Source organism: Selaginella moellendorffii, unplaced genomic scaffold (genome assembly GCF_000143415.4).
Source record: "Selaginella moellendorffii unplaced genomic scaffold, v1.0 SELMOscaffold_105, whole genome shotgun sequence".
Classification (NCBI taxonomy): Eukaryota; Viridiplantae; Streptophyta; class Lycopodiopsida; order Selaginellales; family Selaginellaceae; genus Selaginella; species Selaginella moellendorffii.
In genome coordinates this window covers 434,628-448,996 of record NW_003314366.1, presented here as the reverse complement: position 1 = coordinate 448,996, position 14,369 = coordinate 434,628, and the positions used below count along the sequence as shown (strand labels likewise).

General features: G+C 43.2%; 4 protein-coding genes across 5 annotated transcripts; 2 read left to right on the top strand and 2 right to left on the bottom strand.

The window, feature by feature from the left end:
* Nucleotides 1–6,487: 6,487 nt before the first annotated feature.
* LOC9647664 (UV-stimulated scaffold protein A homolog) lies at nucleotides 6,488–8,753 on the bottom strand. The gene is made up of 2 exons (XM_002990145.2): nucleotides 8,515–8,753; nucleotides 6,488–8,457 (listed from the first exon to the last, which is right to left on the bottom strand). Exons 1-2 carry the CDS (start codon nucleotides 8,680–8,682, stop codon nucleotides 6,703–6,705), a joined length of 1,923 nt encoding a protein of 640 aa, XP_002990191.1. The 5' UTR covers nucleotides 8,683–8,753; the 3' UTR covers nucleotides 6,488–6,702.
* A 42-nt stretch (nucleotides 8,754–8,795) lies between these two features.
* Nucleotides 8,796–11,383, bottom strand: LOC9648003 (uncharacterized aarF domain-containing protein kinase 1). 2 transcript variants are annotated; one of them, XM_024663952.1, is made up of 16 exons: nucleotides 11,174–11,383; nucleotides 11,007–11,090; nucleotides 10,807–10,947; nucleotides 10,679–10,749; nucleotides 10,532–10,625; nucleotides 10,397–10,474; nucleotides 10,247–10,313; nucleotides 10,105–10,190; nucleotides 9,980–10,030; nucleotides 9,879–9,926; nucleotides 9,698–9,830; nucleotides 9,467–9,647; nucleotides 9,269–9,406; nucleotides 9,106–9,218; nucleotides 8,978–9,049; nucleotides 8,796–8,916 (listed from the first exon to the last, which is right to left on the bottom strand). In XM_024663952.1, the coding sequence occupies exons 1-16, from the start codon at nucleotides 11,321–11,323 to the stop codon at nucleotides 8,822–8,824; spliced, it is 1,602 nt and encodes a 533-aa protein (XP_024519720.1). In that variant the 5' UTR covers nucleotides 11,324–11,383; the 3' UTR covers nucleotides 8,796–8,821. The 2 variants fall into 2 exon arrangements, with proteins under 2 accessions (XP_024519720.1, XP_024519721.1); XM_024663953.1 differs by having other exon boundaries at nucleotides 11,007–11,127; nucleotides 11,174–11,323.
* Nucleotides 11,382–12,321, top strand: LOC9648002 (protein unc-45 homolog A). Its single transcript, XM_002990184.2, has 3 exons — nucleotides 11,382–11,625; nucleotides 11,682–11,870; nucleotides 11,924–12,321. The coding sequence occupies exons 1-3, from the start codon at nucleotides 11,449–11,451 to the stop codon at nucleotides 12,230–12,232; spliced, it is 675 nt and encodes a 224-aa protein (XP_002990230.1). The 5' UTR covers nucleotides 11,382–11,448; the 3' UTR covers nucleotides 12,233–12,321.
* A 118-nt stretch (nucleotides 12,322–12,439) lies between these two features.
* LOC112342324 (E3 ubiquitin-protein ligase RING1-like) lies at nucleotides 12,440–14,132 on the top strand. The gene is made up of 2 exons (XM_024663979.1): nucleotides 12,440–12,548; nucleotides 12,655–14,132. Exon 2 carries the CDS (start codon nucleotides 12,776–12,778, stop codon nucleotides 13,943–13,945), a length of 1,170 nt encoding a protein of 389 aa, XP_024519747.1. The 5' UTR covers nucleotides 12,440–12,548; nucleotides 12,655–12,775; the 3' UTR covers nucleotides 13,946–14,132.
* The last annotated feature ends 237 nt before the right edge of the window (nucleotides 14,133–14,369 follow it).

The following is a 14,369-nucleotide window of genomic DNA, read 5'->3' as shown; positions in this document are numbered from 1 at the left end:
CTCGCTCCTGTATATAAGCTAGGGTTTTTGGGCTAATTGATATGAACATTTTCTGTATTCCCTTTCCATATTCCAAGCACTCACAATATTATATATAAAGCATCTACAAGTATAATTGTGTCAAGGGAAACAAGGAAGAATATTATTATGATTATGAATGTTTAAGAAATATATTAACACAATTTTTTGAAAATAAAAATATTAAAGTTTAAAAAGGTAGTAAAAATAAGACATGTCATTTTATTTTAATGTGTGAAAAAGAAAATATAATGGTAATTATAATGCATAAGAATTTAAAATAGCACAAGTCTGAAAGAAAGTTTTGATGGTGGTGAAAAACTTAAATCAAAATCAATGTTTGAAGAATGGAAGGTAGAATGGAAGAATCAACAAGCTTAAGGAGTTGATAAGTAGAGAAATAAGATATTTTGGCTACAATTTTAATTTCATAACAATATCCACAATAATAATACCAAAAAACAAGATTAGAAATGGGTGTCCATATTAAAATAGAATAATCAGAATGATAAGTGTGATTTGGATGTGAATAAAGTCTTAAGAAAAACCTGATCTACTAAAATAACAGTATTTCTATGAGATGATACTAACAATATAAATTATTTCTATAAGATGATGATTCATCATGATATTAATGATAACTATAGAACACTATATGTAAGCTTTAGCAATGAAATGCTTTGTGTTCTTGGTTTCAAAAATACAGTGAGAAATTAAAAGAAAACAATGTGGTAAAGTTTTGTAAACTTGACTGCCCTGCAAATCACTCCAAACATTAATAAATGACCTTCAGATTACTCTTTTCTCCTCTAAAACCTGGTGTGAAGTTATATGTTTCAAAATATTTGAACCACTTCCTTGCTGCAGTAACCAGCTAACTAGGAGGTAAAAACTATATAATTGCTATCATATGTACTTGATTGAATGGTTCATTCACTAGCAACACCCTAAGACCTTGCCCAAAGTTTTTTAACAAAACTTAGATCATTATGCTCTATAGAGCTTGAGGTGATAAGATGAACTTCTATATACTTTATAATGCAAGTATAAAATTTTATTATGAATTTATTTTTTATGTCATCAAAAGAAGAGAAAATAAAAATCTAGACAAAATTAAAGAGGAGGAAAAAGAAATGGATGCATTGTGTATTTAATAATAGCACTTTAATAGCATTTATACGAAACACTTCAGCTGTTGCATATGTATAATTTATAAAAGATCAATCTATTAAATGTCATGTCAAACCTTATAAACTTGTTGTCCAACTTGCTATAACACTTCATATGGTCAATAAACCCCTTAAATAAACTATATACTATAAAATTAGGAAAACAAACTAATATTAAATCATTCACTTTATACTTTGTAAATAGATGATAATGAGAGTTATAATGTTGTTATTGTCCCACTTGTTTTGCTTGAACTAATGCTTGTCAAATATTAATCCCAAGATCTAGCATCAGTAGTTTGTGGCAATCATGAAGGTAAATTCAAATCTATTAATAATATTGAATCATGATTATATAAGAGTTTATATGGTGAAGCACCAATAGAATTTTATACCCTCATAATATATGCATACTAAAAAATGGCAAATAATCATCCCAATCTAGGTCATATACTTTATGATCATCCCTTTGAATGTTCAAATGAGCCATTCCACCAAACCATTTGTTTGTTAATGATAATCATTTATGAAAGTGTGGTATATCCCCAATTAAAAATATCAAGATGTGAAATGCCTCGACTATAAACACAAGATCATTATCTAAGAAAATTTGTTTTGAACAAGAATGTTAAAACACCATAATAAATTCTTGAATTTGAATTTCTTAGGAGGCCATTTAGCCCATATATTTAACCCTAAGTATCTTAAGATTTTTAACCAATTCTAAAAGGTATAAGCCCTTTCTCTTTATATTTGAACCATTATAAATTGTTTCTTGAGTGATTCTCTTTGATTATTTACAACCATTTAATTGAAGAGTAAGTATCTAACAATAGTTGAAGATGCACTAGCAAGAATACTAACTTCCACCTAACGAGTCAAATAGTTAAAAGTAATAATGATGTAATCCTTGCCAATAATCAATTGTGGAAAAAGCTTTATAAGATAAAATGCTACCATCTTAAATAGATGAAAAATTGCAATTGACTCCAACTATTCTTTTGCAAGATGAAGGAAAATATTACAAGCTTGGCACCAAATGCAATTATGCATATACAAATTACATCATTTTGTATCTTCAATTAATAAAAAAACCTATACAACTTCTCAATCATATAACAATATTTCTGTAAGTAACCAAAAAAATGATCTAAAAGATTATCCATGGGGTTTAATTATTAAAGAAAAAGGCCCATGAATAAGAGTGTGCTCTCATTTAATCTGGAAAGGGTCTTGGGATACTTAGGGTTAAGCATTATTGAGTTTGAGTAGTATTAAGTTGAATAACTTCCTAAAAAGTCCAAATTCCATTTGATATCAGAAGGGTTTCAGATCCAACTCTATAAATTGACTAAGGGAATCACACTATATGAGATTAATATCTAATAGGTCCAATTTGCCTCTAGTTAGACTCAATTTGAGGGGTAGAGTGTCAAGAAAGTAAGGCTCGAGAGAGAGCTATGCCTCTTAACTTTTATCTTCTATAACTCAATCTATTACCACATGTTGCCATTTATCGTCATGTAGTAGAATTAATTTTCATTCTCTATAGTAATGGTTATACATATGCATATATATGGAATAAGGTGAACTTAATTGTATATATAGGTGATCTTGAGCTTGAGCTTGAGCTCTAATAATTATAGATAGTGTTGAGTCAAACTTTCAACCTCATATTTAGTATAAATTAATTGCATTGCAATCATATCAAATATGACTTTAAGGCTTTTCCCTCTTGTTTCATACTCAATTTTGTTCCACTTCATCCCTTTGTTTCTACTTTTGCTTTTATTAAGATTGGTGGGCCAATGCTTTGGGTGAGTTTGATTATAAAATATTATATAAGTAGTGTTGTGGTAGATGCTCTAAGTCAATAAGTGAGTTTAAAGTTGGTGGAAAAGCAATGTCGTGGTAGATGCTCTAAGTCAGAAAGTGAGTTTAAAGTTGGTGGTATCTAGTGCAATAACAACCTTCTAGGATGATGTATGAATAATATATGAAAACGATGATCTATAGTGTTTCCTTCTTTTTCTTCTATTCCTTTTCCAAATGTCTCAGACAATCTTTGTGTTGCAGTAATTGATTAGTATAAGAAGAATTATTTGATCTCTTTGACTTTGAAAGGCTAAGTTTGTAATGTGTCATCCTATTCTAATTGAAGATGCTCGTCCAAGCAAAGTTTATATTTGGCATCAGTCATCAAAGAGGATCAAGATCTTATAAGAAAATATCTAAAAGATGTTGGAAAAAGATGTTATCTAAAAGTGTTAGAGTCTCTAGGCATTTGAACTTCATCTATCAACTATCATTAATAAAATAATATAACTATCTTAAATGTGTACCCCATTCCTCACACTATTAATCTTCTAAAGTATTAAGGGAGAAATCATTAATTCACCAAGTTGGATCTTGCTTTTAAGTATTAGTAAGTGCTAATAGTTGAGAATCCTTATAATCCACCATGCTTCCCTATAAGTTCACAGTTAATAAGTTGAGTAATAAAATATAAACTTAAACCTATATCAACCAATCTAAAGAGGATAGCAAAGGACTTCTTATTATAAAACCAAGATTGAAAAGTGTACACTACATAAACTAGAGTTGAATGATCCCCTTGATGGTATTTTTGAAAGATCCCTCAAAAAAAGGTTATTGACTTATTCATGTAAGATTCCTTCACTACTTTAAAATCCCTCTACTACTTATGTGACTCTTTGTTCCTTAAAATAATTTTAGTGTCAAGACCTTCCATTGTAATAGCATTAATAGAATGTTAAAACCCAAAGGCCTCCATCTAGGAAATGGAAAATGCCAATCCGGGAAATGCTAATAATGTCAATATGTATAGATAAGCTTATCATACACTCAATAGCAAATATCACACTTATGACCATATCCTCATCTTTGTCTTTGAACATAGGCAATAGTATCATTCACCTTCATTAGATTAAGATCATCTCTCATAAGAAGTGGTGTTGAAACACACGTAGTTACAAGTGAGAGACATAATGTATTATAGTATTGTACTAGTTTAGCATAGTCAAGGGTGGATGGGTAAGTATATATATATAAGTCCCACAAGATCTTGACAAAATGTTAGTTACAAATATCCAGCTTAATCTATTTTGATATATTTGGCTTCGCATGAAGAAAAAAATTTCGGAAGCAAACATTAAATTCCATAACTAACTTAGATGGCAAAGACAATTATTAGAAAGCATCATCACAATTATCAACATCTCCAAATGCACATTTGAAAACATATAGGAGAAAATTTCAATATGCACAAGTGAAATCATTATACCACTATAATGCTATCCTTTGAGACATGTAAGAAACTTACACATATACTAAGCATCATCCCAAAAATGATAAATGTCAATCACTGTAAAATGATGAATCAATAGTACTTATCATCCTCAAGATTCCCATGCAATAAATTCGGCTGGACACAAGGATTGGTAGCAAGAGTAGGAAAAGCTACATTATGTGCCATAAATGCCACCATCAACTATAACTACAACCATATAATATTGAACAACTACATTAATTTCTACTCCTGAGTCAAAAAAGGACAAAAAAGCTACTACAATAATGGTATGACATAAAGATAAATGAAAAGAAAAAAAAAAAAAAAAGAAATGAAAAAGGTATAAGAACAAAAGAAGTCTAAACAATATAAAAGCCAGATCTAAACAAAAAGATTATATATTATATTACATTTGGATTTGAAATTATTAATGGTTATACCAAGTATTTAATTAACTTCAATACTCAGATGAAACAAAGTGAAAGAGGGGAACACAACAAGATAAAAAGGACAGCCAAATTGTCAGCCATAAAGGGGGTCAGCAATGCCTTGAAACTGATGTTGAATTAAAGACATTGTCAAAATGAAGACTTCTAGGAAAAAAGAGGTAACTCACTAGCTGCAATCCTCAAACAACTGTTTGTTTGCAGATGCTAACGCAAGCCAGACGTGGATTCATCGTCATGGCAAATTTTAGCATCACTCGTCAGAAGTGTTTGAGGGCTCTCTCTCTCTCTCTCTCTCTCTCTCTCTCTCTCTCTCTCTCTCTCTCTCTCATGCTAAGCTCCTCTCTCCACAAGTTTGGTGCTCTATCTATCCCAACCAAGTGGGGAGTTAATGGTCGAGGACAACACTCCAACTCTTTCATCTTTGCGCCTAGCGCTTTGCAATGGCCCAGCAACAGGCTCTTGCGCATTAAGTCGGCCACCTTTTGCTATGGATTTGGACTTATAAACGTCTATCGGCGACGACAAGATGGAATTCTCTCGTGAACCTGTGGTGACGTGAAAATCCCCTTGCTGGAGAGGCTCCAAGCTTTCCTCTTCCTTTTGGGGTCCTCCAAGCGGTCGCATGAGGACGACCCATGAACTCTTTCGCAAGTTAATACACGATCGGTGGGACTTTGTTCTCGACGAATTTCTCTTTCTCAACCACGAAACGAAAAGGAGAGAAAGAGCTATCCTCGTGATAAAAACAGCCTCGAAGCCTCGATGTTTCTTCCTTAGCGGCATATGCGCAGCTAAATACTCTTTGTAACGTAGCGTTGCTCGCGCCAAGAAAAAAAGAGTTTGGATCCTCTTTGAATTGTAGAGCAAGCGCCCAAGCTCTCAAGAAAGGTTTTTCGAGCTCCAGATCTGGCAATGACGATGACGATCCACCACTCTCAAATCCAAGGCTGCAATTCCGCTGGAATCGCCCGCATTTACTTGCTGTTCTCCACATCAATCGTCTTGCTCGCTGCCACTGCTGCTGCTGCTGCCGATCCAAACAACACTTACTGGAGCTCACATCAGCCTCCTCCTCCTCCTCCTTCTCCTCCTCCTCCTTCCATACCACCTATACCTCTTCCAACGCCGCCACCACCGTCACCACCGCGAGAATCCACGAGCTTGAATTCTTCATCCCCCAGTCCTCCATCCAGGACTTCTTCGTCGAGTTCTTCTTCGAGTACTCGAAGCAGCTCCTATCCCCCGAGAAGTCCCAGCTACATGGAAGCCATCGCTGCGAAGCGGCATGGCGGAGGAAGGAAAGAGGGCATCATCGCGGGAGTGGTCTTCTCCTGCATCTTCGCCTTCCTCTTCTTCATCGGCAGCGCCTATATCTACACCAGCCGGAAGTACAACTTCGAGAGGGCCAACTCCATCCGCAGCCAGATCGATGGACACATCCCTGGCGCCTGAATGAATCCAGCCATCTTCACATTCTTACTGCAGCAGAGTTTTCGGCGCACTCGTAAGAACTTTAAAAGCGCCGATCGTCGAGAAATGTATCTATAAAGACAGGCTGCTTCGATTTTCGTCTTCTTCCTTCGAACAATTTAACTCTCTTTTCGAGCTGCGGATGACTCGTTCTTTTCTTTTCTTTTCCTTTGCTCAGCTTTGCTTTGATGATGTCCAGTTGTAAAGCTCGTCCCAGACTGCCAGCAAAAGTCTTCCAGCAGGACTGTTCAAAGCGGGAATCAGCGGCGCCAGCTTCCGAGTGGAATCACCACTGATTTGGGAAAGACTCCCTGTACTTGGCATCCTCGTCTCGAGCTATGTTGGCGACCATAGCGTCCACTGCCCGGCCGCGCAGTAGTCTCCTGGCAATTCTGTCTTTTGGAGTCTCCTTCTTACGGAGCATAGCGCTGAGACCACCTTTTCGTTTCTTTGGCGTTTCTTCATCCAGGCTTTTCCTCTCTAGGCCTGCTTCAATCGTCTGCGTGTCGTGAGCAAGCGCGGCAGTTCTCAGCACCGCCTCGTTGTGTTGTCTGTCTGTCCTGGCTTGAGACTGTCGCAAAAGTTTATTCTGTTTCCTTTTGGCTTCATCCCTGCCTCTCACGTTCCTCACGGCTTGAGCAGCCAAAGCTGCCGGACTGACCGCCGCCTTCTCCTTCCCCTTGGCTTCGACAGCCCTTTTCTCCTCGAGAGGATTGCCTCTATCGTCCCGCGGAATTATTGTGCCATGAAGCGGGCACTTTCGGAGGTCTCGTCTCTGGCAAAGGCCTCCATTCCTCAGCGGTGCCGAGCAAGGACGTAACTCCGACTTTAAAGGCTGGTAGTACGATGCTCTCACTTGCATCTCCGCCATCTTCTCGGTAGAGATGAGAGCGTCCGGATCCACTCTTCCCCAGTGGTTGTCGAGAACCAGTCCCCTGTTGTTTGCAGGAACAGCAGCGTCGGAGCCCCAGGCGTCGAGAAACGATCCCCACGGCAGCACGGGAGCCTCCTCAAACAGCTTCTGCTTAAGCTCGGACATGGTTGCGTTAGATGACGAAGCCGTTCCTGTTGCTGTAGCCTGAGGTGAGGAACTCTTTCTGATTTCGCCACCTTGTTCCCGTTCTCGTTCTCGTTCTCGTTCTCGTTCTTGCTCTAGTTTGTGTCGTGGACCATCCAGCTTGCTCCTGTCAAATATCTCTTCTTCTTCCCATTCCACATCGTCGTCAGTGGTGGTTTTGGATTTGGCCACCTCGACAATCCCGAGCTCCTGACACTTATCCTTTAAGACCACCAGGCGGTTCCTCAAGTCGATCACCTCCTTCATGAGAGCATCCCGGCTTTGTCGATCTTCCGGGTCGACTCGCATCAAAACCGACAGCCATTCCTGCGCTGCTGGAAGATGTCTTGTTGTCACCAACTTGAGCAAATCCCGGGCCATGTCGAAAATGGCCTCGTTGTCGCGAGATTCCGTGACCATCAATTCCTCTTGATCACGCATGGACCGCAAGCTTTGGATCCCAAACACCTCACTACTGTCCTCTTCATCTTTGTCCACCTCCAAAAATCCATCCTCGTCCTGGACCACCTCCTCCTCCTCGCTCAAGATGGCAAAGCATTCTTCCAGCTGACTCATCGTCGACTCGAGATCTCTCCTCAAGCCAGGGAAATTCTCCGTGAGTTGGAGCAGCCGGCACCGGAGAAGATCTTGCGTGCGCCTGTCCCTGGCATTCTTTTCTTCCTCGGCTCGATTCGCGGCCTCTCGAACACCCGGAAAGTCGAGACGTAGCGTGAACTTCAAGTATTCGTAGCCAAGCTGGAGCTCCTTGTAGTGAGGCCCAAACGTCTCGTTCCATCTCTCCACGATTTCCAGCGCCTTAGCCTTGAGCAGCGCCGCTCGATCCGCGGGAGCTGGGAGCGGCTGGTCGGTGCGGTGCCCGAGGCAGAGAACCATAAATTTCTCGAGCACCGCCACGATCTGGCCGCGAAACAGCTTCGATCGCGTAAAGAGCTGATCGATGAGCAGCAGAGCGAGAAGCCTGACCTGTTGATCCGCCGGAGTGAGAATCCCTCGGCCGATCGATCAAAATACTAGACCTACCTGGGAGTGATTCTTCCCTAGCCGGTCCATGAGAAGGTCTGCCGCCGCCTTGACATTGTCATCCGAGGCGCGCACCAGCGCCTTGATCGCCTTGAGCAGCGGCTCCTCCAGCTCCTTGCCCGGGGAATTCGTGGCCGCGAGGATGAGATCGCTCAATCGCCCCGCCATTAAAGAAGAGCTAGGGCAATCGCGCGGGAGAAGAGATTGACAGGGTCTCAGGTTCGAATCCAGTTTCTAGTAAAAAGTTTCTCACAAGGTCTTAGGTTCGAATCCAGTTTCTAGCAAAAAATTGCCACGGCTTCTATTATTAAGTTGGAACTTTGGACATGGGAAGAAAGCGATTGAGGTAGCCCAGTATTAAACTATACAATGTGTCGGCTTTGAGGAAATATTCCAACACGACTGCAAAGAAACAAGCACGGAAAGATCTAAACAAAGTTTTCTCTAGAAACGTGGATCTCACCAAGACGGAAGCGAAGGTATGCGTACTCCACCAAAGATCTCGAGTAGAAAACAATTCCCTGTTCCCGAAAGCCTGGAAAATGATAAACTTTGAGAGCGATTCTAGATCTAGAATGTTTAAGATTTAACCTGGTTTTCCACGCTTGTGCATTGCACGGCCAAGCAAGGCGTAACGAGCGTACGTTTCAAGTCGCAGCCTTCGTGGAGCTCCTAGTTTGTGGACGATAGATCTCAGCAATCCACTGTTCTCACAGCGTTGATTATAAGAATAGGAGACTAGAGAGGTGCTTACTCTGTACGAAGGACGATCAGAAAGTCGCGAGAGAGCCCTTCCATGAAATAAGATATGTCGCCCATGGAAAACTTTCTTACTTCGTCCCTTAATCGCGTTCGTTCTTCGGGAGACATGCCTTTTCCGAGACCGGATTTGCTGCAAATCAATAGAACCAATAACTTCAGTGAAAGAAAAAGGAAAAACAATAACCAAAACCTGTCCAGCGTCCGACCGGTCAATATAACAGGCAAAAATCGGGAGTATTCGCCGGCACCGAGTTGCAAGCCTGACTTTTCCATCTCAGCAGGGTCGGAGGTTATCATCGCTTTCCACAAGTTGCAAAAGTTGCGCCTGAAATTTTCATCGAGCTCGCGATAGAGACCGTGATCCAGAATAACTACGAAATAATGTATGGAGAAGAAGGAAAAAGAAACATGGAGCGCATACCGATATGAAAGTTGTGCTTGCTCCCTCGAGCCGGATTATGGCTCACAAGAATGTTTCCAGGATGAGGATCCCCATGTACAACACCGTGACAAAACATCATCTCGGCAAAAATCTCTAGCAACACTCGAGACACCTAGAAAGAAGGATCAGACAACGAACAGCTAGAAAAGCTTCCATCTACCTGTTTAGAATCTATTCCCGCTTTCTCCATGCTCTCTACATCGTCAACCTGAAGAACACAATAAGTCAAACTGCCAATCAAATTAAAGCTGGATATGGCACCTTGCTACCGTGCATAAACTGCATCGTCAAAACTCGATTTGTGGTGTAATCCTAGGATGAATCATGTTGTTAGCCTGAAAACTTAAATGAGCTGCGAATAGAAAAGCTCACAAAGCTTTCCGTACCCAAAAAATTGAAGGAATTTTCACTTCCTTTTTGTTTGCAAAGTTTGCTGTTGCTCTTTCCGCTCTTCTTGCCTCCCGTGCGAAATCTAAAAACACAAAAAGTTCAGATTCGAAATAAAAAATATCGATTGCGGCTACTTGCCTAGTTCACTGAGAAGATTCTTTTCAAACTCCGGCACTAGCCATTCAAATTGATAGTCTGGAAAAAGCTGCAAAAAGAACGTCACGTTTCCCATGATTCAAGGAAAAACAACACGCTGACAATGATTCAAGCAACAGGAATAGAAAATACCCAAGCAACGCATTTGGAAAGAAAGGCCATCGTAGAAATATCGATCTCGAATTGTCGTTGCAATCCTGGATATTGGACCTGCTTACAAAAAACTTAAGCAACAGAAAAAAAAATCTTTATGATGAAGTGACTTACTTTGACAGCAACTTCTTCGTTTTCAGAGAGCCAAGCATGATGCACTTGAGCAAGTGACGCTGCAGCAAGAGGCTTTTCATCGAACTCGTGAAACCTGAAAGAACAACCAAGACAATGAAAGATATGCTACCAAGTACTTCTTCATACATGTCTCCTGGAGTCCTTCCAAACTCTTCTAAGAAAACTTGTTTTATTGCTCTGTAAGGCCAAGCCTGTGCCTAGAAAATCAAAAGAAAACACGAAATCAGGCAGAAACAAGCTTTCTCACAACGCACCTGATCTTGCAAAACTCGTAGAGTCTCGACATACTCCTTCGGGAACTGCCCGAGGGATGCTATAAACTGTCCAGCCTTTGTGTAAAATCCTCTGTTAGCTTCACAAAGTCTTAGAATGCGTTTAGCAGCTCTGAGATGGACCTACAAAAATAAAAATTCATTGAGCTGTTTGATCCTCGCAAACACGAGTGAGAGAATACCTGTGAAAGAACCTCGTAATACTCCTCGGTTTTCTTGTCATGGTCGCGCAAACTAAATTTGTAGTCTACACTGTTGAGCGCGAACTGGATATTTTCAGAGCCGAGTGAGCCTATGATCGATCTGCAAATCGATCTGAAGAGCAAGAGCGAAGAAATTCTGTACTTACAGTGTAAACAGCACGAGTCGATCGAAAAATTCCGAGCGCTGGCGCAGCTCCATCGAAGCTCTCGTATGCTACCAATCCAGCGGCGGCGACAACGATCGAGGCGCTTGTCAGCAGCGGCCTACGCCTGAGGCGCGCGGCGAGTAGCGCCATTTCTTTCCAGCCCTAAAAACTCTCTCTGGATGTAAGATGGAGAGAGTGAGAGGGAGTGAATATTCGTTTCTTGGATCTTCCATGGATTTTAGGTCGTGTTCTTCCTCGCGAGAAATTTGGGCGCGATGTCGAGCACAGTCTCCCAGACCGAGCGCGGCCATGAGAGATTCCGGGAGGGCAAGTACGAGGAGGCGCTGGAGCTCTACTGGGACGCATTGGCTGCCGCGACGCTGGATTCGCATCGCATAGCTCTCCACAGCAATCGCGCTGCGTGCTACCTCAAGCTCCGCAAATACAAGGAGGTGAGAACTAGAGCTAGAAATTCTCGCGGTCTAATGTCGAGAAATCCTCCATCCAGGCCGCGGAAGAATGTGGAGCTGTGCTCGAATTGGATGACAAGCAAGCCGGCGCTCTAATGCTCCGCGCACAAACGCTTGTCATCATGAAGGACTATCACTCGGCGCTGTTCGATGTCAACAGGCTGCTGGAGATCGATCCATCGTCTCCAGCCTACAAGAATCTGCAAGCCCGAGTCAAGACCCAGCTCGTAAGTCAGTAGTTCTAGCGAGAATTCGGCCGCTCTAACTCGTCGCAATCCAGGCACTAGATCCCATCCCGGAGGCCGAGAACGAATTCATGCCCGAATCCACTCCCAATTCCCCCAGAGTCTCCAAATCCCCCAACACGGTGCTGGCAGCGGCGAGAACGCCAACTCCCGCGAATTCCAAGGAACCGGGCACGAATTGGGAGGCCGTTCCAAAGCCCAAGGGGCATTCGAAGCTGGATTATTCGCGCTGGGACAAGATTGGCGCCGATCTAAGCGACGACGAGGAGGAAGAGATCGAAGAACAGCCCCAATACAGATATAAGCTAAAAACCATTGGCCTTAGAGCAGCCGCGAGCTATTGACAAGAACACTTTCACTGGGCCAGTGTAAAAATTCGCATACACAGGAAAATTCAAAGGAAATTCACAGGATAGTTAAAAAACTTTTTTTACTACTCTCCACCTCTATAGCCATGTGTCCGTGCGATGGGGGCATGACACCACCATGCTTGCCACCACAAAACGCTGGGCATGGACCCACCCATTTGTGATTCGTGCCATTAAACTATCATGGCCATGCCACATGATGCTAAGGAAACGGCAATAGCAATGGAGAAAGGGGTTCTAGGGTTTGCTTCTAGGGCATGGCACGCGCCTGGATCCATTCGACGCACTCCGGGTAAGCGCTCCTCCTTTCTCGCCTAGCGAGTGACAAGGCAGCTCCTCGGCGCTGGCGCGCGTGGCGCTGATTTCCCTAGCACTGAATTCGTTGCGTTTTTTTCCAGCGCGGATTGAGTGAGGGCCGAGGAAGGAATCCGGGCTTAGGGTGTAGAGCACTCGATCGATGCGTCGGCGCTAGTGGATCGAGTTGAGGGGAATTGCGTTGGATTGGATCGGATTGGAAGAATGGCCACGGCGCTGGAACCTGCCACTTACTGGTGCCATCAGTGCCACACGTCCGTGAGGCCCAACGCCGGGAATGACATCCTTTGTCCGTTCTGCAATGGCGGCTTCATCGAGGAGATCGAGAACTCGCCAGGGATCGTTTTCCCGCCGCATCGCCAGAGACCAACCGTCATCTTTGGTGGTGAGCCGGGATCTGGGAGGGAAACCAGAGGTATCTCTGCTGATGGCGATACTCCTCCCGCTGGTAACCAAGGTGTTCGTCATCCTCCAATTTTCCAGGTTCTCCAGGCCATGTCCGCGATTCTCCAGCAAAGTCGAGACAACAACAACAACAACAACAACAGCGCTGGTGCGAATCAAAGAGACGGCGCCGACCACGCGGATCCACTTGATCCCATGATCCTCGTCCAGAACATGTTTGGAGGCAGAGGTGGAAACGTGGAGGTGTTCTTCGACACGGGCACTGGAGCTCGACGCTTGCCGGCAAACTTTGGAGACTACTTCTTCGGGCCGGGCCTGGACCAGCTGATCCAGCAACTCGCAGAGAATGATCCCAACAGGTATGGCACTCCACCGGCGTCCAAGACAGCGATCGAAGCCATGCCAGTGGTGAGCATCACCAGCGAACACATGAGCGGTGACGGTGGGCAGTGCGCGGTGTGCAAGGACGAGTTTGAGCTGGGGTCGGAGGTGAGACAGATGCCGTGCAAGCACCTCTACCACGGCGACTGTATCCTACCATGGTTGGCGCAGCACAACTCCTGCCCGGTTTGCAGGCACGAGATGCCGACCGACGATCCAGAGTATAACAACACTGCACCGGGGCGAGGCGGGGCTCAAGCCAGCCGGGCTGCGAATGCCGAGATCGGTGGTGCTGCTGCTAGCGGTGGCGGCGGCGGCCCTGGTCGTGGTTTCACTCTCTGGGGATCTGGAGCGAACTTAAATCTGGATGGTCACCAGCACCACCAGGACAGCGGGAGCTCGAGACCGGCGGAGGAGCCCCGGAGTAACAGGCGAGTCTCGTTCCAGTTTCCATGGCCATTTCGCTCGTCTTCGTCTCCGCCACCAGCCCCAGCTCCTGCTCCTCCATCGTCGTCTTCGTCGCAGCAGCAGCATGGAAGCTCCTCGGCCAGCGACCAGCCGGAGAATCGAGATGACCGCCGTAACTAGCGTCGTACATATGTTTTCTAAGTGTACGGGGGGAAGAATAAGTGATAAGGAGTTGCTGGGAGGGAAGGGTGCGGAGAACTTGTGAAGTTTCCTTCTGGAAGAAACGTTTACGCGATGCTGGACGTAGCATGAGTAAAATGTGGTGATTATTTTTTATACAAGATTTATTTCTCCTCTCTTTCCTTTTTTTTATTAATTTATTTTTGTCCAATATCTACTCGACTTTTTGTTGGTTTATGGAAATATTTCACGTGTTTGTCATGCAAACACACACAATCCTTCCATTATGACGCACAGTACTTAAACCATGAGTGTGATAGATTGATCAAGGGTGGCAAAAATGTTGGTCCAGATCCCCAAACTTTAAGACGATGGGAATTTTCTCTTTTGAACTTTGAAAGTCCATCGAAAATTCGAAGGACCC

Excerpts from the sequence above, each read along its gene's own strand:
- LOC9648003 (XM_024663952.1), bottom strand. The coding sequence starts at position 11,323 with ATGGCGCTACTCGCCGCGCGCCTCAGGCGTAGGCCGCTGCTGACAAGC. Across the intron at positions 10,948-11,006 it reads ATTACGAGGTTCTTTCACAG|GTCCATCTCAGAGCTGCTAA; the intron begins GTATTCTCTCAC and ends TTATTTTTGTAG. Across the intron at positions 10,626-10,678 it reads GGAAGGACTCCAGGAGACAT|GTTTCACGAGTTCGATGAAA; the intron begins GTATGAAGAAGT and ends TTGTTCTTTCAG.
- LOC9648002 (XM_002990184.2), top strand. The coding sequence starts at position 11,449 with ATGTCGAGCACAGTCTCCCAGACCGAGCGCGGCCATGAGAGATTCCGG. Across the intron at positions 11,626-11,681 it reads AGCTCCGCAAATACAAGGAG|GCCGCGGAAGAATGTGGAGC; the intron begins GTGAGAACTAGA and ends TCCTCCATCCAG. Across the intron at positions 11,871-11,923 it reads CCCGAGTCAAGACCCAGCTC|GCACTAGATCCCATCCCGGA; the intron begins GTAAGTCAGTAG and ends GTCGCAATCCAG.
- LOC112342324 (XM_024663979.1), top strand. The coding sequence starts at position 12,776 with ATGGCCACGGCGCTGGAACCTGCCACTTACTGGTGCCATCAGTGCCAC.
- LOC9647664 (XM_002990145.2), bottom strand. The coding sequence starts at position 8,682 with ATGGCGGGGCGATTGAGCGATCTCATCCTCGCGGCCACGAATTCCCCG. Across the intron at positions 8,458-8,514 it reads TAGGGAAGAATCACTCCCAG|GTCAGGCTTCTCGCTCTGCT; the intron begins GTAGGTCTAGTA and ends GCGGATCAACAG.